At 40.2% G+C, this 24664-nt stretch overlaps 2 protein-coding genes across 5 annotated transcripts in view; one reads left to right on the top strand and one right to left on the bottom strand.

The window, feature by feature from the left end:
• The window catches only part of LOC109891210 (natural resistance-associated macrophage protein 2), a 36156-nt gene extending 19431 nt beyond the window's left edge, over positions 1-16725 (top strand). For 2 of the 4 annotated variants that reach the window (XM_031825338.1, XM_020483570.2), the window contains exons 10-17: positions 245-403; positions 562-648; positions 826-945; positions 1132-1281; positions 1677-1750; positions 2037-2190; positions 2397-2459; positions 13557-16725. In XM_031825338.1, the coding sequence (XP_031681198.1) occupies positions 245-403; positions 562-648; positions 826-945; positions 1132-1281; positions 1677-1750; positions 2037-2190; positions 2397-2459; positions 13557-13628 (879 nt within the window). In that variant the 3' untranslated portion in view covers positions 13629-16725. Of the gene's footprint in view, positions 1-244; positions 404-561; positions 649-825; positions 946-1131; positions 1282-1676; positions 1751-2036; positions 2191-2396; positions 4699-13556 lie in introns of those variants that run through there. The other 2 variants (XM_020483569.2, XM_031825340.1) reach the window with 2 other exon arrangements.
• A 13-nt stretch (positions 16726-16738) lies between these two features.
• LOC109891207 (HIG1 domain family member 1A, mitochondrial-like) lies at positions 16739-19754 on the bottom strand. The gene is made up of 4 exons (XM_020483568.2): positions 19622-19754; positions 19008-19100; positions 18338-18472; positions 16739-18172 (listed from the first exon to the last, which is right to left on the bottom strand). Exons 2-4 carry the CDS (start codon positions 19093-19095, stop codon positions 18108-18110), a joined length of 288 nt encoding a protein of 95 aa, XP_020339157.1. The 5' UTR covers positions 19096-19100; positions 19622-19754; the 3' UTR covers positions 16739-18107.
• Positions 19755-24664: the final 4910 nt, after the last annotated feature.

Raw genomic sequence — 24664 nt, 5'->3', positions numbered from 1 at the left:
TCTTACACTCCTCTATAGTATGACATAGGAGTCAAAGACCTGCTTTATGACTTACTACAGAGTCAAAGATCTTCACTATGACATAGTAGAGGGTCGTCATTGACCTTTACTATGACATAAAATATTGGTAACGATTGAAACAATCATTTATACATTTTTGGGCCAAACAACCAGAAAGTACAATGTCACAGGAATTGTGATTTATATTTTAATTCGTTAATTTTAATGATATTTTATTGTCTAGTCTCGGCAAATAGATCGTGGGAACAAGAAGGAGGTGAAGGAGGCCAACAAATACTACTTCATCGAGTCAACTATTGCTCTCTTCATCTCCTTCCTCATCAACGTCTTTGTTGTAGCAGTGTTTGCTGAGGCCTTCTACGACAAAACCAACATTGAGGTGGTGGGTATAATGACTAACCAGACCCAGCATGTCTCCTTGTCTCGGACTGTAGCAATCCTTTACAGATGGTTTATACATTAATATAGCATCAGTATTTCACCTCTAAACCAGTGACCTCCCTTGTTTGTGATGTGCTGCTGTTATTCTGTGTGTCACAGAATGCAAAATGCAATGCATCAGGCAGTCCTCACACAGACCTCTTCCCTCTGGACAACAGCACGCTACAGGTGGACATCTTCAAAGGGGTACATCTTTCAAGGATTAACAACAATCTATATAATCTGTGATATGAAATCACTTTGATACTGTATATACCTGCTATCTCAGTCAATCATTTTGCCATGAAATGAACATTTGTTTGGTGTTGATAATGTAGAAATTCCCTCCATGGTTATTCATAATCTCCCACTCACTCTATACAGGGTGTGGTGCTGGGTTGTTTCTTTGGCCCTGCGGCCCTCTACATTTGGGCCATCGGGATCCTGGCTGCCGGACAGAGCTCCACCATGACAGGCACTTACTCTGGCCAGTTTGTCATGGAGGTGAGAACGTGCACAAGTACCCAACTACCGTGTTTGTTTGTGTATGTGAGAGTGCACATTGTATTGTTAACCTCTAAGTCAATCCTTGTGTATGCGTGTGTTTTGTATGTAAACACCTCAGTGTTTTGTCAGTAGGGATGTGTATTTGTCTGTATGTTGACTATTTTCTCTCTTCCCCTGCCTCAGGGTTTCCTGAACCTGCGTTGGTCCCGTTTTGCCCGGGTGCTTCTCACCCGCTCCATCGCAATCTTCCCCACCCTGCTGGTGGCCATCTTTCAGGACGTACAGCACCTAACGGGCATGAACGACTTCCTCAACGTATTGCAGAGCATGCAGGTCAGAGAGAAGACATGACCAGAGCCCTATCAAAAGTAGTGCACAAAATGGGGACTAGGTTGCCATTTGTGATGCCGAAGGGGTCTGGGAACATGCAGAGAGAAGAGACGGGGCTTGCTGTTTGGGGTTTTAGGCTGGGTTTCTGTATAGCACTTGGACATCGGCTGATGTAAAAAGGGCTTTATAAATATATTTGCTTGATTAGGGAGAAGGGTGCAGGACGGAGAGAGTGAAGACTTGGGCTAGGGACTGCAGGTTAGAGAGAGGGGTAGCAGCTACTCTGGGCTGGCTTGGGAGTCTTTGGGGGTGTTAAACTGATGCAAGTAGTATTAAAAGCTATTGAAGGGACAGAGACAGAATGTCATCAGTTCTTTCTGTCTCTCTTTGTTCCACAGCTGCCGTTTGCTCTGATCCCCATCCTGACCTTCACCAGTCTGACATCCATCATGGATGACTTTGCTAATGGACTGTGAGTCACCATAACCCTCAACCCATGTAACACTGAAGATTGCTTCTGTATTTGCACTGATAGACCAAAAAATGTATAAATGTGATGACGGGGAAAGCATCTCAAATGGATCCTTATGTCCTACATAGTGCCATACCTAGTGCACTCTGTAGGGAATAGGGTGCCATTTGGGACGTAATCAGATTTATTTCTGTATTTTCACTGATCAACCAACTAATTAATAAATGTGATGACTGACCCTTTATCATTGATGCCTAACCGTTTCGTCTGTGACTGTGCTCCTGAGGGTGTGGAAGATTGGCGGAGGGGTGGTCATCCTGGTGGTCTGTGCCATAAACATGTACTTTGTGGTGGTCTACGTGACCAGCCTGAACAGTGTGGCGCTCTACGTGCTGGTGGCCTTGCTCTGCATAGCCTACCTAAGCTTTGTGTGCTACCTGGTGAGTTACTGTAGTAGTCATTATAACAGCATGGACTGGGTTGGATAAACATACAACACTGTAGATCAATTCCCAAATAAAGAGGCTACCCTTCGATGTGGAATACTAGATACTGAATGCAGGGATATGGTTTGAAAAGATGGATTGTAAAACTATTATAAGGAGTACAGTGATCCTCTTCTGACCTCCCCTCTGTGTGTCTACAGGCGTGGCAGTGTCTGATAGCCCTCGGTGTGTCCTGTCTGGACGTGTCCTGTCTGGGCAACAGGGTAAGCAACAACCGCCACGCTGTGTTCATTGAGGAACAGCCAGCGTATGACACCTAAAACGGAACAGGACAGTGTTTTAAAGGACAAGACAGACCAAGACGAACGTTGGCTGTGCACAGCAGATCACCTGCTACGTGTCGACAAACGTTGGAGATGTAGAATCGTTGGGAAATGAACAGAAAATGACGCACTCGCTGCACATAATGTTCTTGTTGGTCTGTCATGTCCTTCAGGCTTTGAGAGAGACGTACACCTTTTTATAGAGAGATCTTAAGACCTATCCCGATATCTCTAATCATGAGATCAACACTTCAGAGAACATTTTCCCTCCACTGTTCTAATGGTTTTATCGTGTTCTGTTGAGCTACTGGTATGTGGGGTTTATTATGTAAAACCCAATTACGATGACCCCCTGTCCCTTTTTAGAGTCCTCAGGGTTCAGTTATAGTTTTATATCCTATCTCCTGTATTTTCTTGCTCAAGCAGAGCGGGTGTGACATTCTTATGCTTTTCAATTGGAAAATTAAGTTTGAATTCTATTTCTCAAATTATTGCATTCCTATGCCAGGTTAAGATGTGACAAGTTATGATCTGGCAAAATGGCAATTCTTAACCTGCTGACATAATAAGCTGAAGTCTACAGTATTTGGCAGCTGCTATCGGTCTGTTTGGTAATTTACTTTTTTCCGTTATTGTACCTCTGTGTGAAGACACCATTTATGATTATTTGGTCAAATGTAGAACTGAAGTATATCTCTCCTTGCTTTATTATTGAATTCATTTTAGATTTTTGTTCATTATAATTACAGTTCTCACCTTTTCAGCAAAAGAAACCATGGGAAGAGGACACTTTTAGTTTGGGTTGAGCATAATTTAAAAATGACCTTTTTTAGTCAGTATTTTCAACACATCTCTCCATTCAAACTGATTTTTTTTCAGAGTGCATGTGTTTTGACTTCAAAACTGTTAATATAATATGTTCGTAAATTGGGGTTGTTCCCTACTAGAAGTGAGGATTTGGAATGGACACGTATGTACAATTTGATGTGACTAGGAAGGACAACAAACTTTTTAAGTGTAATATCCTTGATATGGCGAGTAAATAAAGAATTCTCGCATATCTTTTAATTGAGAGTTTTGCCAATTGTCTAACACTGTGGTAGACTTTTTGTAATGTGGTACTAATAACATGCCCCTTGCTACCTTTACTAAATTACATATGTTAAAACTAACCTCAAGTGGTATGTTATATCTTGAATGTTAGTTGTACTGTTTTTGATAAACATCAGATTGGAATTACAGGACTGTTAAAAGCATTCATGAGTAATTTCCTAGAATGCCTCAATGCTTTTTCATAAGATTCTATGATTGTTTTCATTCCAACAAATCCTTGGATAGATAACAAAAACCTATAATTCCAAGTGAGATCGAAGTCAAACGCTGAAATTCTATTTTAACAAGTTGATTGCCCTTAAAGGGATACTTCAGGATTTTGGCAATGAGGCCCTTTATCTACTTCCCCAGTAGGATGAACTTGTGGATACCATTTTTATGTCTTTCGATGCGGATGTTGCCACTTTGACGGAAGTTGCTAACTAGCATTAGCGCAATGACGAAGTCTAGTCATTGAGCTAATGCTAATCAGCATTGGCTCGCAAAACTAACTTCCTTCATACTGGACACAGAGACATAAAAATGGTATCCACAAGTTAATTTGACTGGGACATCGCTTTAAAGAAAAATGACATCCCAAAAATATATTTTGTTATTTGGTTCATTAGTCCACTGTTGACAAAGTCTCAATGTTTTGCTTGTCAGCAATATATTGTTTTAAGATTGAACATGCATATAAAGAACTGGTTTCTTGCTGATGTTTAATGCAACAGACCAATCTGTAAACTTAATTCATGCAGTTCTTGCATGGTCAAGCTCAATCTATTTGACTAAGAATAATATTCAGCAGCTATAAAAGGTTTTAAGGATTTTACTATGTTTTTACCAAGGTTTTAAGAGAACTCCAATGTAACTATCTGTAGTGTCACACCAGTGCATCTCGCTCTCTGTGTAATACAGCCAGGCAGACTCTCTTAGCAGTGCATTGTTCTGACTAGAGGTGTGTTTGAACCCAGCAGAACCAAGTGAAGCATATTGTAGATATAAGCTATACGACAGTGTCTGTCTCACTACTGAATAAAGCAACACCATGTATCAAAAATAAAAATCAAAACAAACATGGATATTTCTAGATGTCTCGTGTCTTGGTGTTCGATGAAAGGATTTACGTTTTAACTTTTTCCCCCCTTTTAATAATAAATAGTTGGGTGTATATGTTTGTCCTATTTCACACATGCACAAGTGTGTATTATACGCATGTGTGGATTGAAAATGTGTGTTTTTTGCAAATCCCACTCCCGAGACACCCTCAGAGTGGTGTCAGATCCAGGGATCAGCCATTGACGGTGACCCTGGAGCAGTTAGGATTGCTCAAGGGCACAGACAGATGTTTTTTTCACCTAGTCGTTGCGGTGCTGACCTTTTGGGTTACTGGTCTACCACTCTTAAACCGTGAAATGCTTACTTACAAGCCCTTAAGTTAAGAAAATATTTATCAAACTAAAGTAAAAAAGTAACACAATAACGAGGCTATATACAGGGGGTACCGAGTCAGTGTGCAGGGGTACAGGCTAGTTGAGGTCCGCTCATTCTTTGAGTACACATCCTGGTAATCCATCTGGCCCTGCGGCTTTGAATGTTGACCTGTTTAAAGGTCTTGCTCACATCGGCTACCGAAAGTGTTATCACACAGTCATCCAGAACAGCTGGTGCTCTTGTGCATGCTTCAGTGTTGCTGTCCTTGAAGCGAGCATAAAGGCATTTAGCTCACCGGGCAGATCGCATCCGAGTTTCCCTTTGTAGTCCGTAGTAGTTAAGCCCTGCCACATCCGACGAGCGGTCAGAGCCGGTGAAGTAGTATTCAATCTTAATCCTGTATTGACACTTTGCCAGTTTGATGGTTTGTCGGAGGGCATAGCGGGATTTCTTTTAAGCGTCTGGATTAGTGCTCCTTGAAAGCGGCAGCTCTAGCCTTTAGCTCGATGCGGATGTTGCCTGTAATCCATGGCTTCTGGTTGGGATATGTACGTACGGTCACTGTGCGGACGACGTCATCGATGCACGTATTGATGAAGGTGATGACTGAGGTGGTATACTCCTCAATGGTATTGGATGAATCCTGGAAAATATTCCAGTCTGTGCTAGAAAAACAGTCTTGTAAGCGTAGCTTCCGTGTCATCTGACCACTTTCGTATTGAGTGAGTCACTGGCACTTCCTGTTTTAGTTTTTCCTTGTAAGCAGGAATCAGGAGGATAGAATTATGGTCAGATTTGCCAAATGCAGGGTGGGGGAGAGCTTTTTATGCATGTCTACGTGTGGAGTAAATGTGGTCTTGAGTTTATTTAATTAAATAAAAAATCTCTGGTTGCATGTGACATGCTGATAAAACTGATTTAAGTTTGCCTGCATTACAGTATCTGGCCACTAGGAGCGCCGCTTCTGGATGAGCATTTTCTTGTTTGCTTATGTCCTTAAAGAGTTGGATGAGTGCGGTCTTAGTGCCAGCATCGGTCTGTGGTGGTAAATAGATGGCTACGAATAATATAGATAGTGTGGTCTATGGCTTATCATAAGGCACTCTGCCTCAAACAAGCAATACCTTGAGACTTCTTTAATAGAAGACATTGCGCACCAGCTGTTTTTGACATGGCTTCTCTGTTCTGCCTGTGCATGGAAAATCCCGCCAGCTCTATATTTTTTATTTAACCAGGTAAGCCAGTTGAGAACAAGTTCTCATTTACAATTGCGACCTGGCCAAGATAAAGCAAAGCAGTGCGACAGAGTTAGACATGGAATAAACAAACGTACAGTCAATAACACAAAGTCTATATACAGGGTGTGCAAATGAAGTAAGATTAGGGAGGTAAGGCAATAAATAGGCCATAGTGGCGAAATAATTACAATTTAGCAAATCAACAGTGGAGTGATAAATGTGCAAGTAGAGATACTGGGGTGCAAAGGAGCAAGAAATAATAATACAATAAATAACATGGGGTTGAGGTAGTTGGATGGGATATTTACAGATGGGCTATGTACAGGTGCAAAGATCTGATGCTTAAAGTTAGTGAGGGAGATATGACTCCAGCTTCAGTGATCTTTTTTTTGTTTTGCAATTCGTTCCAGTCATTGGCCGCAGAGAACTGGAAGGAAAGGCGGCCAAAGGGGGAATTGGCTTTCGGGGTGACCAGCGAAATATACCTGCTGGAGCGCGTGCTACGGGTGGGTACTGCTATGGTGACCAGTGAGCTGAGATAAGGCGGGGCTTTACCTAGCAAAGACTTTTATAGATTACCTAAAACCAGTGGGTTTGGTGACGAATATGAAGCAAGGGCCAGCCAACAAAAGCAAACAGGTCGCAGTGGTGGGTAGTATATGGGACTTTGGTGACGAAACGGATGGCACTGTGATAGACTGCATCCAATTTTCTGAGTAGAGTGTTGGAGGCTATTTTGTAAATGACATCGCCGAGTCAAGGATCGGTAGGATAGTCAGTTTTACGAGGCTATGTTCGGCAGCACGAGTGAAGGATGCTTTGTTGCGAAAATAGGAAGCAGATTTCTAGATTTAATTGTGGATTGGAGATGCTTAATGTGAGTCTGGAAGGAGAGTTTACAGTCTAACCAGACACCAAGGTATTTGTAGGTGTCCACACATTCTAGGTCCGAACCGTCCAGAGTAGTGATGCTAGGCGGGCGGGCAGGTGCGGGCAGCGATTGGTTGAAGCGCATGCATTTAGGTTTACTTGCATTTAAGAGCAGTTGGAGGCCACGGCAGGAGAGTTGTATGGCATTGAAGCTCATCTGGAGGTTAGTTAAGTGTCCAAAGAAGGGCCAGAAGTATACAGAATGGTGTCGTCTGCGTAGAGGTGGATCAGAGACTCACCATCCGCAAAGCGACATCATTGATTTATACAGATGTCTATTGATGTATATATTATGTCTCGTCGTTCAGCCGGTGAAACATAAGATATTACAGTTCTTAATGTCCCGTTGGTAGGCTAAACGTAGGTCATTTTATTTTATTTTACAATGATTGCATGTTAGCAAGTAGGACAGATGGCATTGAGAGTTTACTCGCTCACCCACGGATTCTCAGAAGGACTCGTTAAAGGAAACAGCTTCTTGCAGTTCGTGGTGAGTAATTGCTGTTTTGATGTCCAGAAGTTATTTTCGGTCATAAGAGTCGGTAGCAGCAAAAAATGTTGTACATAATAAGTTTTTAAAAAGTAGTTTACGAACAAAATAGCACAATTTGGTTAGGAGCATGTAAAATGTCAGCCAACATCTTCGGTGCCATCTTAAATACCTGCTTTTCAGCAAAAAACTATTTCTCAAGCAAGAATTGCGCTAGGACTGTCTGGGAGTGGTCTGGTGCGGGGAAACCTGAAAACTAGCTGTTAACTAGTGGTTTGGAACTTTTTTCTTTTTATTAGGGGGTGGATAAGCTTTAATATTGCGGATAGATTGTTGCTTCCATCAGTAATTGTCTTTTGTAATAATTTCCAATCCCCCATACATTTTTGGGGTCACTTAGAAATGTCCTTGTTTTTGAAAGAAAAGCACTTTTATTTTGTCCATTTTAAAATAACATCAAATTGATCAGAAATACAGTGTAGACATTTGTTAATGTTGTAAATTACTATTGAAGATGGAAACGGCTGATTTTAAATAAAATGAAAATGTATTAATGGATTATCTACGTAGGCGTACAGAAGCCCATTATCAGCAACAATCACTCCTGTGTTTCAATGGCACGTTGTGTAAACTAATCCAAGTTTTTAATTTTAAAAGGAAAATTGATCATTAGAACACCCTTTTGCAATTATGTTTGCACAGCTGAAAACTGTTTTACTGATTTAAAGAAGCAATAAAACTGGTCGTCTTAGACTAGTTGAGTATCTGGAGCATCAGCATTTGTGGGTTCGATTACAGGCTCAAAATGTCCAGACACAAAGAACTTTCTTCTGAAACTCGTCAGTCTATTCTTGTTCTGAGAAATGAAGGCTATTCAATGTGAGAAACTGAAGATCTCGTACAATGCTGTGTACTACCTTCACAGAACAGCGCAAACTGGCTCTAACCAGAATAAGAGTGGGAGGCCCCGGTGCGCAACTGAGCAAGAGGACATGTACATTAGTGCCTAGTTTGAGAAACAGACTCCTCACAAGTCCTCAACTGGCTGCTTTATTAAATAGTACCCGCAAAACACCAGTCTCAACGTCAACAGTGAAGAGGCACCTCCGGGATTCTGGCCTCTGTCCAGTGTCTGTTCTTTTGCTCATCTTGATATTTTTGGGGGCCAGTCTGAGAGATGGCTTTTTCTTTGCAACTCTGCCTAGAAGATTAGCTAACACAACCAACATGCCATTGGAACACAGTAGTGATGGTTGCTGATAATGGGCCTAGGTAGATATTCCATCAAAAATGTGCAGTTTCCAGCTACAATAGTCCTTTACAACATTAACAATGTCTACACTGTATTTCTGATCAATTTGATGTTATTTTAATGGACAAAATATTTGCTTTTCTTTCAAAAACCCCAAACTTTTGAATGGTAGTATGTATGTATATATATATATATATATATCTCTACAGTGGGGCAAAAAAGTATTTAGTCAGCCACCAATTGTGCAAGTTCTCCCACTTAAAAAGATGAGGCCTGTAATTTTCATCATAGGTACACTTCAACTATGACAGACAAAATGAGAGAAAAAAATCCAGAAAATCACATTGTAGGATTTTTAATGAATTTATTAGCAAATTATGGTGGAAAATAATATTTGGTCAATAACAAAAGTTTCTCAATACTTTGTTATATACCCTTTGTTGGCAATGACAGAGGTCAAACGTTTTCTGTAAGTCTTCACAAGGTTTTCACACACACTTGCTGGTATTTTGGTCCATTCCTCCATGCAGATCTCCTCTAGAGCAGTGATGTTTTGGGGCTGTTGCTGGGCAACACGGACTTTCAACTCCCTCCAAAAAGTTTCTATGGGGTTGGGACTGGCTAAGCCACTCCAGGACCTTGAAATGCTTCTTACGAAGCCACTCCTTCGTTGCCCGGGCGGTGTGTTTGGGATCATTGTCATGCTGAAAGACCCAGCCACGTTTCATCTTCAATGCCCTTGCTGATGGAAGGAGGTTTTCACTCAAAATCTCACAATACATGGCCCCATTCATTCTTTCCTTTACACGGATCAGTCGTCCTGGTCCCTTTGCAGAAAAACAGCCCCAAAGCATGATGTTTCCACCCCCATGCTTCACAGTAGGTATGGTGTTCTTTGGATGCAACTCAGCATTCTTTGTCCTCCAAACACGACGAGTTGAGTTTTTACCAAAAAGTTCTATTTTGGTTTCATCTGACCATATGACATTCTCCCAATCTTCTTCTGGATCATCCAAATGCTCTCTAGCAAACTTCAGACGGGCCTGGACATGTACTGGCTTAAGCAGGGGGACACGTCTGGCACTGCAGGATTTGAGTCCCTGGCGGCGTAGTGTGTTACTGATGGTAGGCTTTGTTACTTTGGTCCCAGCTCTCTAGGTCCCCCCGTGTGGTTCTGGGATTTTTGCTCACCGTTCTTGTGATCATTTTGATCCCGCGGGGTGAGATCTTGCGTGGAGCCCCAGATCGAGGGAGATTATCAGTGGTCTTGTATGTCTTCCATTTCCTAATAATTGCTCCCACAGTTGATTTCTTCAAACCAAGCTGCTTACCTATTGCAGATTCAGTCTTCCCAGCCTGGTGCAGGTCTACAATTTTGTTTCTGGTGTCCTTTGACTGCTCTTTGGTCTTGGCCATAGTGGAGTGTTACTGTTTGAGGTTGTGGACAGGTGTCTTTTATACTGATAACAAGTTCAAACAGGTGCCATTAATACAGGTAATGAGTGGAGGACAGAGGAGCCTCTTAAAGAAGTTACAGGTCTGTGAGAGCCAGAAATCTTGCTTGTTTGTAGGTGACCAAATACTTATTTTCCACCATAATTTGCAAATAAATTCATAAAAAAATCCTACAATGTGATTTTCTGGATTTTTTTTCTCATTTTGTCTGTCATAGTTGAAGTGTACCTATGATAAATTATAGGCCTCATCTTAATTGGGAGAACTTTCACAATTGGTGGCTGACTAAATACTTTTTTGCCCCACTGTATACACTGCTCAAAAAAATTAAGGGAACACTAAAATAACATCCTAGATCTGAATTAATGAAATATTCTTATTAAATACCTTTTTCTTTACGTAGTTGAATGTGCTGACAACAAAATCACACAAATTATCAATGGAAATCAAATTTATCGACCCATGGAGGTCTGGATTTGGAGTACCTATGATGAAAATTACTGGCCTCATCTTTTTAAGTGGGAGAACTTGCACAATTGGTGGCTGACTAAATACTTTTTTGCCCCACTGTATATGTTTGTAAACGTACCATTAAAAAGTAACATGATGATTGTCTATATAGCTTGCACCATGATATTTGCATTGCTACTAAGTAAACCCACAATTGGTACCCACTATTCGACCTGCTAAAACCCCTCATCCTGCGTTGGGTTGTCATCCTAATGACCGGCAGACCCCCCGATCCCAGAGAGACCGGGACCCATCCTTCGAAAAGAGCACACAGTGCCACCCACAGAACAGAAGCAGATCGACCGCCAAAAGCATTTCCATTGCCCTCACCTCGCTTTGTATTATGTATAGCTACTAAACAGGATTTTAAAATATTTATCTTTCTATAATGAGCAATTAATATTTGTAGTAATGTATGCAGATTATGCAAAGGATTGTTATCTCTTACTAGTATTGCAATTACAAAAGTTACATTTTGGCAAGCAATTATTATTTTAGCAAAGAATTATTGTGATTCATCCTATATTGTCCCTAAAATCTTTTACTCCCTCGCAACAGTTGTGGGATAGACACACAAACACTCATACACACTTAGCCCCTTTCCCCCACAAACAACCATAGACTCAGATGCTCAACAGTTGCACCATCCCAGAGCCCAACTCAAGAAAGGTCTTGATTTGCCTCCCGGGTGGCGCAGTGGTCTAGGGCACTGCATCGCAGCGCTAGCTGTGCCACCAGAGACTCTGGGTTAGCGCCTAGGCTCTGTCACAGCCGGCCACGACCGGGAGGTCCGTGGGGCGACGCACAATTGACCTAGTGTCGTCCGGGTTAGGGAGGGTTTGGCCGGTAGGGATATCCCTGTCTCATCGCGCACCAGTGACTCCTGTGGCGGGCCGGGTGCAGTGCGCGCTAACCAAGGTAGCCAGGTGCACGGTGTTTCCTCTATCACATTGGTGCGGCTGGCTTCCGGGTTGGAGGCGCGCTGTGTTAAGAAGCAGTGCGGCTTGGTTGGGTTGTGTTTCGGAGGACGCATGACTTTTGACCTTTGTCTCTCCCGAGCCCGTAAGGGAGTTGTAGCGATGAGACAAGATAGTAATTGGATACCACGGAATTGGGGAGAAAAGGGGGCAAAAAAAAAAAAGGTATTGATTTACAAATGCATATACAGTTGCAACTGTATGAGAAGGCCCTCAAAACTGAGCAAAAATTGACAAAATTGGGAGATTAGATTCACGTCCTAGGTGTCACGTCCTAGGTGATGGAGATCAGATATACCCCCTTCCCCTGAAACAGTCCGACCTTTGATTTTGTGCCACCAGGGCCACAATAATATGCCCCCTCTCTGAATGTCGGAGTGTGACCCTCCCCATGGGTTACTGCAGCTAGTGTTGCCAGTACTGCCAGGGTGGGGGCAATCCACACCGGAACTATTTGTTATTGGTCTATTAATACATTTACCACATGGTTATGTCATCATGGAAAGCCGAAACTCCCACCCATGCAAACCTACTTAGAAGGTTCTGTATTGATGAAACCGTGTACAAAACATTAGGAACACCTGCTCTTTCCATGACATCGACTATCCAGGTGAAAGCTAGGATCCCTTATTGATGTGACCTGTTATATCCACTTCAGTCAGTGTTGATGAAGGGGAGGAGACCAGTTAAAGAAGGATTTTTAATCTTGAGACAATTGAGACTTGGATTGTATGTGTCATTCAGAGGGTGAATGGGAAACAAAAGATAAAATGTGCCTTTGAACGGGGTATGGTAGTAGGTGCCAGGCGCACTGCTTTGAGTTTGTCAAGAACTGCAATGCTGCTGGGTTTTTCCCATTCAACAGTTTCTCGTGTGTATCAAGAATGGTCCACCACCCAAAAGACATCAAGCCAGCTTGAAGCATTGGAGTCAACATGGGCCAGCATCCCTGCGGAACGCTTTCGACACCTTGTAGAGTCCATCCCCTGATTAATTGAGTCTGTTCTGAGGGATAAAGGGGGTGCAACTTTATATTAGGAAGGTGTTCCTAATGTTTTGTACACTATCAATTTATCAAATTCTTAGAAATGCCTTATGAGCCTAGTTCAACGGGTATACCCCATCAGAACCAAAAATATAAGCTTGTTTCACTCCAATGTCTGTATTTGGGTTAAGTATTTTACGCCCGTTTCTGTTTACTTACAATGCATTTGTAAAGTATTCAGACCACTTCCCTTTTTCAACATTTTGTTACGTTAATGCCTTATTCTAAAATGTATTAAATAAATGTTTTTCCTCATCAATCTACACACAATAGTGGTCTGTAGCAACCACTACATAATAAAAGTCCTGATCCCATACTCCCGCAGCTACGCATTGCACTGACCACATTTTATGCTCCTGAACTTGTACTGTAATTTCACAATAATTAATACATACCACCAGGCCCAATGAGCAAAAAGTGTTGTGTTGGTAAGCACATACTATGTTTTTGGTTGGTGTCAGTGTCTCAAAATTTGAGACTATAGATGCCAATCACAATCCCAGTCGCAAAACTTGATAAAGTGCTTTGCTGCTTACAGTTCGTAGTAATAAGATAATCAAACTCAGATTACATGAGATGGGCCATCTCTCACCCTCCTCTCTTCTCAACAGATGAGGCTGACGGGCCACACAGACGTTTACCTGTTGAATGACATGGACAGCAACACGATGGTGGAGAGATAAGGAGGCCATGTTGGAGGGGTGGATATTAGCAGTGGTAAAGTCAGTAGCTAGACAGGGGTGACCTAACATGGTGGAGGCTCCTTCTTTGCCTTGGTGCCAACGAGACCTTTGTAAGTGCCCTTCGTCATCATCTATCCCTTACAAGAAGCCTTGAACCCCTCACTTGACATTCCACTAACTATGATTGGCATCTTAAAGTTAGTACCAATGAGTTGTTGGTTTTTATCATGTTGAGCATGCTTTTAAAATTCTGCAAGTACGCCGGCCATTTCTCAGGTCAGCATTTCCATATGACTTTGAAACGCTGTTATAATTTTAGATGGGAAATACACAGTATGTATTACACAGTTTGTTTGTTTGTCCTCCAATTAATAAGCATGTACAGTAGCAGTCAAAAGTTTGGACACCTACTCATTCCAGGGTTTTTCTTTATTTTTACTATTTTCTATATTGTAGAATAATAGAGGACATCAAAACTATGAAATAACACATATGGAATCATGCAGTAACCAAAAACAAATCTAAATTTGTTATATTTTAGATTATTCAAAGTAGCCACACTTTGCCTTGATGACAGCTTTGCATGCTCTTGGCATTCTCTCAACCAGCTTCATGAGGTAGTCACCTGGAATGCATTTCAATTAACAGGTGTGCCTTGTTAAAAGTTCATTAGTTAAATTTCTTCTTAATGCGTTTAAGCCAATCAGTTGTGTTGTGACAAGGTAGGGGTGGTGTACAGCAGATAGCCCCATTTGGTAAAAGACCAAGTCCATATTATGGCAAGAACAGCTCAAATAAGCAAAAAAAAAATGACAGTCCATCATTACTTTAAGACATGAAGGTCCGTCAATCTGGAAAATGTCAAGAACTTTGAAAGTTCCTTCAAGTGCAGTCGCAAAAACCATCAAGCGCAATGATGAAACTGGCACTCGTGAGGACCGTCACACAAAAGGAAAACGCAAAATTACCTCTGCTGCAGAGGATAAGTTCATTTGAGTTACCAGCCTCAGAAATTGCATCCCAAATAAATGCTTCACAGTGTTCAAGTAACACACATCAACATCAACTGTTCAGAGGAAACTGCGTGAATCAGGCCTTCATGGTCAAATTGATGCAAAGAAACCACTACAAAAGGACACCAATAAGAAGAAACTTGCTTGGACCAAGAAACACGCACAATGGCCATTAGACCTGTGGAAATCTGTCCTTTGGTCTGATGAGTCCAAATTTGTGGGGGGGTTTTTCAACCATGTCTTTGTGAGACACAGATTAGGTGAAGGAGGGTGATGGAGTGCTGCATCAGGTGACCTGGCCTCCACAATCACCTGACTTCAACCCAATTGAGATGGTTTGAGAAGAGTTGGACCACAGAGTGAAGGATAAGCAGCCAAAAAGTGCTCAGCATATGTGGGAACTCCTTCAAGACTGTTGAAAAAGCATTCCAGGTGAAGCTGGTTGAGAGAATGCCAAGCATGTGCAAAGCTGTCAAGGCAATGGGTGGCTACTTTGATGAATCTCAAATATAACATTTTGATTTAACACTTTTTTGGTTACTACATGGTTCCATGTGTTATTTCATATTTTTGATGTCTAAACTATTATTCTACAATGTAGAAAATAGTACAAATTAAATAAAATGGTAAAAATAAAAAACCCTAAATAAGGTGTCAACTTTTGACTGGTACTATATGTTGTAGATTTTTTTTATTTATGAGAACAAATAACTTCACTTTGGTAAGAATTGAGAAGATATATAATACTTAAAGGGCCAAGTTGCTACATAAATTGTTTTGCATATAAATTAATATACACAGTGTATAAAACATTAGGAACACCTGCTCTCTCCTTGTGGAGTCCATGCCCCAACGAATTGATGCTGTTCTGAAGGAAAAGGGGGGTGCAACTCAATATTAGGAAGGTGTTCCTAATGTTTTATGCACTCAGTGTATGTTGATTCTTGAGGAATATTGTTTCTTAGAAATGCCTCATGAGTTTAATTCAACTGGTATACCCCATCAGAACCAAAAATATAAGCTTGTTTTACTGCAATGTCTGGAAACATTGTAAATGTAAACAAACTCTATATCTTCGACACATGCTTAAAGCTATCATTTTGATATCTTGGAAGGTCAGAGGTTGCTTTCATAGCTCGGTCTATGAATTTGCGTTACATTTCTCCAGGCCCATACCTCAGCTTTTTACAAAACACAGGTGGGGTGACGGCATTGTTATTAACGTCTTTTTATTTTTTAACTTCCTAACCTAATTGGTCAGGCACTTGGAATATATTGGCCACCATTTTTATTTATTTTCAAAAGATATGCATGCAGATGCACCCACTGCCCTGCTTAAACTGGGACAGGGGTGCTCAAAATAATTATACATTTTATCAAATGCAATTTCACACCCAAGGCACAAATAGATATATTGGGTGTACTCATTGAAAATCTGTATAATTTGACCCTTTTACTAATTTCCTGCTATTGTGGTCAAAGCACCGCAGTAAAACTGTTGAATCAAAACCCTCGTCATGCCCAAATTATCCCATTACCTGAGGATCAGTTAAGGACGATGTGATACTAACCTTTGTGTAAGCCATTGTTTTTAACAGAACTCTACCCATTGAAATTCCGTTAGTGTAAGTTGTCTCCAAAGCCCATAACAAATTAAAGATGTAGGCCTTTTCTGCTGCTTGGCGCTGTCTGAAGTCAGGTGTCACTGCTAAATACAGTTCCTGATGACAATATGAATCAACCATGACACAATAGTGATCAATGTTGTTTCCATCTGATATTGAGTGTAGATCATAAATATAAGGTCTCTGCCTGGCCACCACTTTAGTCAAGTTATTACTCTGGATTGTTTTGTCATTCTAACAGGAATCATCCACTGTAAGGTATATAGTTAAACTGATTTTATGTACTGTAGAAAGCCAGGTCAGTACTCGTAATTTGTCAATTGTAACAATCAAGTAGATATTTTGACTAGTGTATTTTTGTATATATTTTAAGGAAAACCAAAGTAACAGTTTGGATGTTACAAGTTGAATGTACCATACATTTTGTATGAATAAAAGTACAAGTTATGCTCAGAAAAATACTTATTTCTGGTCACTTTTCAAAAATATATTTATTTTTCAAAGTACAAACTCATGAACAGTGAGGCTGGACAAAGTGACCACCTGAGCTCGATAAGGTTTTTTGCCAATACTTCGTTAGACTAGTTAGTGTGTGGATAGTTAGTTGAAAGTACAACCTATTTCTGTACCTGTTCATGTAGAATAAAAAATAAAAAAAACAGTTCACTCACATGTAAAAGTATGTGTGTAATATACACACACACACACACACACACACAAATAACTCATGGCGAGGAACAGTGTATGGATTAACTATAGTAGTCTATGGGTTTAGTTACCTAAAAGGTGATATTTTACTAGTGGTTTACAGCAGCTGTCTAGCAGAGAGAGAATGATAAACAGAACACACAATGGATGTGCTGGCCAATTTCCTGACATGTATATACTTTTTCAAAGTCATTGCCAGATTGAAATGCTACTAAACAAAAAGACAACCTCATCCAAAATATACAGAAAAATATTAAACGTTAAGTGTTGGTCCCAAGTTTGATGAGCAAAAATTAAAGAGCCCAGAAATGTTCTAGAAGCAAAAGCGTTCTCTCATTCTATGCACAAATGTGTTTACATCCCTGTTAGTGAGCATTTCTAGCTTGCGAAGATAATCCATCAAGCTGACAGGTGTGGCATATCAAGAAGCTGATTAAACAGCATGACCATTACACAGGTGCACCTCGTGCTGGGGACAAAAGGCCACTATAATGTGCAGTTTTGGCACACAACACAATGCCACAGATGTCTCAAGTAGAGGGCATATGCAATTGGCATACTGACTGGAGGAATGTCCACCAAAGCTATTGCCTGAGAAATAAATGTTAATTTCTACCATAAGCAGACTCCAATGTCGTTTTAGAGAATTTGGCAGTACTTCCAAATGGCCTCAAAACCGTAGACCATGTGTAACCACGCCAGCCCAGGATCTCCACATCTGGCTTCGTCACCTGCGGTATTGTCTGAAACAAGCCACCTGGACAGCTGATGAAACTGAGGAGTATTTATCTGTAATAAAGCCCTTTTGTGGGGAAAAACTAATTCTGATTGGGTGGGCCTATGCCCTCCCAGGCCCACCCATGGCTGCACCCCTGCCCAGCCATGTGAAATCTATAGATTTGGGCCTCATGAATTTATTACAATTGACTGATTTCCTTATATGAACTGTAACTCAGTAAAATCTTTGAAATTGTTGCATGTTGTGTTTATATGTTTGTTCAGTATAAATTACTTGCCATCAATGGAATGTTACTTTGACAGATATGATCCATTCTAGGACTTCCATTTTAAAAAGTACAATGCAGGAATGGCAGGCTTGATGCGTTCTCTGGTCAAGCCAGTTGCTGATTGGCTCACTTGCCATCTTTACCCAGGTCCTTGTGGGCACTGTATTCTTTGTACATGGAGTAGATCACCCCTACAAATAGACAAACAAAGTCATGTTAGCGGTCTATTTTATGTTAGTGTGTAAGGACAACACAGTCAGTCTTGTGTGGTACATGTTTCCCCCTGTAAATTGATAGAGATATTAGCTGTTGGACCTGTGTATCTGTTATACAGCACATATTGGATTAGGATTTACCTAATGTCATTGCGCCTACTATAAAGCCTTGAGCTCCAACACGCATGTGGATGAGGTGGACTGACATCTTTGTGTTCCCCCGTGACTTCAGCCTCCACAGACCAAAGGCTACCACTGCAGCACATCCTGCCATGCCTGTCAAACACACACATGGGAAATGTAATGATGACTGGGTGGGTGTAGTCCTACCCAGTGCTCGACTTGGACTGAAATAGGTGCCGGTACTTATTTTGGGTACCGTTAACTATTAGGTGCAGGAGCTCCACAATCATTTTGATCTGTTTTTCTAGGGATGTGCAGGACCTCAAGCTGTAGAAAATGTGAGGTGCCAGTACTCAGTTCCAGTGAGCTCCTGCCCAAGTCAAGCACTGAACTTAGTGGAGTTGACAACCGGATGCATTTGGTTCAGGGACACAGCTAATTCAACCTAGCTTCCTTTTCAACTTAAAATCGGATGTGGGAACTCCACTACTCGGTTTGTTTTATGCCTGCCACGTTAGGTTACTGGGTGTATGATATCTAACCAGGGTTGGAAGAGTGGATTGCAATTTATTCCATGACTGACTGGGATTCACTCAAACATGCACTATGGAAAACCTCCACTACAATGAAGCCCCCAACATAATTCCTGCCCTTGAATATTTTTTTTAAATTCTACAGCTTCACTTACCTATTGGGACAAACGGCGACTCCTTTGCTTTCCTCATAAATTTTGATTCATTCTCATCAAATGATGAAAAATTGTTGTTGGAGGACATGGTAACTGGGAGGAAAGAGTTGCAGAATCTGTTATGCGGACTTGCTAAATTAATGTATATAGTTTTTCCTTCAAGTCCATTAAAAATGCAATAATTTAGTCATAATTTATATTCCATATACATTGCTTATAACACAACATGTCCTTACACAACATACTAGCTACGTGACACATAGCAGGAAAACGCCTTGAATTTATCTGTTCCAGTTTACTAATCAACTACAGCACAGACTCACTACTAGACCGATGGGCCCCCAGTTCGAGCTTCTGCCCGGTGACTCGCATGTTAAACTAACAGATGATGCTCGACAATCATTAGACACCGCTTTGTTTTCATAACAAGTTATTTGTCGTCGTGACCTTAGATTGTCACCTAAAGTTATTAATAGCTACTAGCTAACATCCCTTCAAAGACAGAATCAGGGTTTATCTGGCAATAATGGTTCAGCATTCACAACATCATCTCTAAGTATTGACATTACACAGCCCTTCGAGTGAGCTTTAACGTTAGTAGATTAATAACTTACATTCGTGCTCTGTCGAACGATCCGGTTAAATGCTGAAGACGCTCTCTTCGGCTACCTGTTGCTGTCTATTCCAACCTTCGAAGTCAAATCAATTTATCGTATCCGTAATACGCAATATTCCTATATTCTTCTTCGGTGAGGTTTAAAGGCAATTGGCATCCAATAAATGTTGCATTACCGCCACCTACCCAGACTGGAGGATAACTCCCTTATACTTCGCTTGAAAAATAAATAAATAAAACAAATACCCTACCATCTAACACACACTCACACACATTTTTTAAATAATAATATATATACACAATACTCCAGGATTTAAATCTATTTAGTCCTACTTCAGGCCAACAGCTTGAAAGGATGGGACACAACCACTTAACTCTTAACCACACCCTGTAACTCTGACGTCAAGTCTCACACATCCAAGTACCTTTCTGCAGCTACCACCACAACCTCTATTTTCTGCTATTTTACATTTACCTTTATTTTACTAGGCAAGTCAGTTAAGTCAGTCACTTTTTTTAAAAACCTCTCTATCAAGTATTTTAGCTACTTTTTAGATGCATTTTATACCTCAATTTCCCTATTTTGCCCTTGTCCCTGACCCAGACTTTTAAGCTTCTACTATGTTTTTCTATGAGAAAATATGAATAATTATGCATTATATAATGTTATGTACTACAGAAAGAGGCAATTAAATAAAATCTATATCAATATTTATTGTAAGTATGCCCTTTATATTGTTTTTTTTTACACAAAATATACCTTTCCTTTGGGAGTGGTGTCATTTCCACCATTGAGGTGGAAATTACTCATTAATAAAGCTTTTTCAAGAGAATGTTAATTTAGTTACCATGGAAACATATTGTGACACTGAAGAACATGGCTGCAGTGGACAGTTGTTCCAGATGTGATGTCCTGAATTTTAAGAAAAGTCAAGGTAAATATTGCTTGTGTAGAGAATATTTTAATTGTCAGTCATTTCCAAACAGGCTATAATTTCTTTAATTTGTGGTAGAACTTTTGATTTAAAAAATATATATTTTATGTATTTAAGGTAAATGATATGCTAACTGTAATACTAATCAAACCATGCTAAGCTGTCTGTCAATTTTCTCCAGAAACTGCAGAAATGTTATTTCCATCACAAACTTAAGTGTGGTGGAAATGACAAAGTGGTGGAAATGACACAAATCCATTATCTTATTAGTTTTTACTTAACTTTAAAAAAAAAAACTTTTGCCTTATTTAATCATGTTTTAAATTATTTGTATCTAGAAAATGCTCCAAGGTGTGCACAAGTTAAAAACTAAGTAGTATTTGTCTTTATTTTTAGAAGATGCCACATAAAACAACACAGAAGTCACAGACACATAGAAACAAAATAAAAAATGGTTCTATATGATACCAGGAACATCTGCAAAAAGACAGGGAGAGATACTGGAAGAAAAAAGAGAAGGGAGAAGTGAAATCTATCTCTGAGCTTACAAAGCGAGAACAAAGAAACAAGAGATGGCAATGGAAATGTAACCAACGGTGTAGACAGACTTTAAAGAGAACAGTTGCAATGGAGACCTACCTATCAGGCAACACACCACCTCAGTCACCAGATGACTTGCAGCCAGAACATGAGGCTAACATACCTGCCCCTAACTTACCTACCCCTGATGCACACCCTGATACCCCTTCCTCATCGTCTGCAACAGGAATGAGAAGTCAAATACTTTCTGGAAGGAAAAAGGTTGGAAGAGGTCGCTCAAAAGCATACAGAGATCTTAGTATGACAAATGTCAAACTTGATAATGCTTTACGGAAAGTTAAAAATACAAAAAAAGGTATGATCGACTGATGAACAAAATGAAGAGACAAGATTCCCCAAAGACAAAGACAGAACAGCAAATGAAGAGAACTCCATAGAACGTGAAAATGATTTTATTGTTTCAAAATGCCATCATTGCAGAGTTAAAACAAAAGTATAAAAAAATGTGCAGTGCCAAAGACAAACAAGTGGCTTAAAAAATTCTCTGAGGCAACATCCTGAAAAAGTATGGCCTGGTCAAAGCTGCAAACAGAGAATTTGGATTTTCAGCAAAAGCAATGAGGGCAAATGAAAACAGGCTATCAAGTCTTCAATACTCCAGGAAAAATCTGTGTAACAAAATTAGCACAGCCACAGAAGAGAAAATCACTAGATTCTATGACAACAGGGAAAAGGGACACACTAATGAGGAACAAGAAGAAAAAGCAGAAGCACTTCTTGAATGGCACAATTCAGAATTTTTATCAGAAGTTTAAGAGGGAATATTCAGAAATTCAAATTTCCTATTGTGAATTCTGCTAAATATGTCATTTTTGGGTTGTCAAGCCAACAGTCCAGGATAGGGACACATGTCTCTGCAAAACCCACGCCAACCTCCAGTTCATGGCGGACAAACTACAGTATCACAAAGTGATCAGCTGCAGCAACATTGAGAACCTTAATGAGTCTTGTGCTGTGAGAACCTGAGGAAAGAGTGCATGAATACAGAGTGCTCCCTTTGTCAAGCCAAAGAGCTTAAAACATCTGACGTTGATGCTGGTGAGCAGGCATGGTGGTTTGAGTGGAAAAACAAAGCTGAAGAGAGAGAGATGTTCGCTGTACATTTGACAGTAAAAGAAAAGCTATGTGGCACACTGCATATTCTACTGTAGGGCTTCTCCAAAGGATTGAAAGAGAAGTTGGGGAAACACGTGTACAACATTCAACACAAATACTCAACTGAGAGAATTAAGAGAATCTGGAGAAAGAGGAGATCATTGTGCATATTGACTTTGCAGAGAGTTAACTGTGTAAGTACACCAGTGAAATCCAGGCAGTTCACTTTGGTGATTCTCACAAGCAGGTGACCCTCCACACCTGTGTTGGATATACCACAAATGATACAGTTTCACTTTACTCACTGAGCTATTCTATGCGGCATGACCCCTTTGTTATTTGGGCCCATCTCTCAAAAACACTGGCCTACTTCCTTGAGCCCTGCCCATCAGCTACTACTGTACACTTTGTGAGTGATGGGCCTTACAACCCAGTATCGGTCTGAAATGTTTAACAATGGTTGTTGTTCAAAATGTTTGCAATAAAATATTGTTTTCATACGATTTTTTTTTACATAGATGTCATTTCCACCAAACCTTGTCATTTCCATCACAACCCATATTTTGAGGTAAATGAGTATATTATGTATAATTTACATACATTTATTTATTTTAGATATGGAAATCATATGGTTGTTATCATAATCGCATAAAAAGGTCGGATGGAAATATATTATTTTTCATGATAAATAAATGTTTTCAGCTTTCACAAAGGCAAGTTTATACATTCAGGTGTTGTGTTGAATTATTAATATTAGGAAAACCTTAAAAATCACTTTAAATAATATTCAATTCAAGTTCATGTACAAATGTATAAGAAATCCATAATAAATCAATTGTATGATATTTCATTTTCAACTAAAATTGATGTTTAATGACATGATGGAAATTACATTTCCATACATGTGTATGGCTGTCTGGGAAAATTGACAAAAATATATAAATTCCTGAAGTACGATCACAGCCATTATCAGATATAATTTCTAGACAAATCAAAGACAAGTACAATACTGGTAAAATGTTGTTTGAATAAGTTTTAATTTCTGAAAGTTTGCACGGCCAAAGTGCCCGAAGTTGCATAATCACCCATACCTTATACATATATCTTATATCTTACTGAAACCCCCACTATCTTAGGCCTCATCCCACCCCCTATCTGAGATACCTACTGCAGCCCTCATCCTCCACATACAACACCCGTTCTGCCAGCACATACATCCCTGGGTCACTCCTCTTTTCAGTTCGCGGCAGCTAGCGACTGAAGGAAGTTGCAAAAAGCACTCAAACTGGACAGTTTTATCTCCATCTCTTCATTCAAAGACTCAATCATGGACACTCTTACTGACAGATGCGGCTGCTTTGCCTGATGTATTGTTGCCTCTACCTTCAAGCCCGTTGTGCTGATGTCTTTGCCCAATAATGTTTGTACCTCATTGTAAATGAGAATTTGTTCTTAACTGACTTGCCTAGCTTAATAAAGGTTAAATAAAAAATAAAAATAACTTGTTGGTTTATCCCTCTGTACTGGTACAGATCTACTACTCACACCACTGCTCTCAGGATCCCTCCCCCTTGACCCATATTCCTATATTTTCTTCACTGCCTCAGCTTATGATATCTTCTGCACTACTCTAACCCTGGAAACCTCAACCTGCCTCTCTCGCATGGCAATATTCCTTTTGTGTTAGAACAGCTGCGGTAATGTTAGTGTGGTGTAATATACTATAAAAAAAGGACAAAATTATCCAATATTTTATTTTCTTCTATTTTTTTATGTAGGTAACATTAGGTACCTGTGATTTTTTGAAGATTTTATTTGTTTATTTCAAATGAATAAAAGGTGCTGATTGATCTCAGTCAGCAAGTATGCCTGAGTCATCAAGGAATGGTAGAAGCCGTATGCCAAAGTCATGGGTACCTGGAGTGTCTCTGGAAGTGGGCGTGTCAACCAAAGTGGGCAGGTAAATCGAAGAGGCCGTATTTCAAGTGAACGAGCTAATTGGGCAGATTTGTTGTCCCTCAAGACCGTTTTGCGTGGCTGCTTGTCAAACCTTCAGTGAGTCTTTGTCATGGTTTTGGTAGAAGATGGGTCAAGGGGGAGGGAACTTGAGAGGAGTGGTGTGAGTAGTAGATCTTTACCAGTACAGAGGGATAGGCCAACAAGTGATACTGTATACAGTACCAGTCAAAAGTTTGGACACATGTACTCATTCAAGGGTTTTTCTTGATCTTTAGTCATCTGGAATGCATTTCAATTAACAGGTGTGCCTTGTTAAAAATGTATTTTCTTCTTGAGCCAATCAGTTGTGTTGTGACAAGGTAGGGGTGGTATACAGAAGATAGCCCTATTTGGTAAAATACCAAGTCCATATTATGGCAAGAACAGCTCAAAAAAGCAAAGAGAAACAACAG

Source organism: Oncorhynchus kisutch, linkage group LG5, assembly GCF_002021735.2.
Source record: "Oncorhynchus kisutch isolate 150728-3 linkage group LG5, Okis_V2, whole genome shotgun sequence".
Lineage (NCBI taxonomy): Eukaryota > Metazoa > Chordata > Actinopteri > Salmoniformes > Salmonidae > Oncorhynchus > Oncorhynchus kisutch.
The sequence above is the reverse complement of the archived record's forward strand: the minus strand, read 5'-3'. Positions and strand labels throughout refer to the sequence as shown.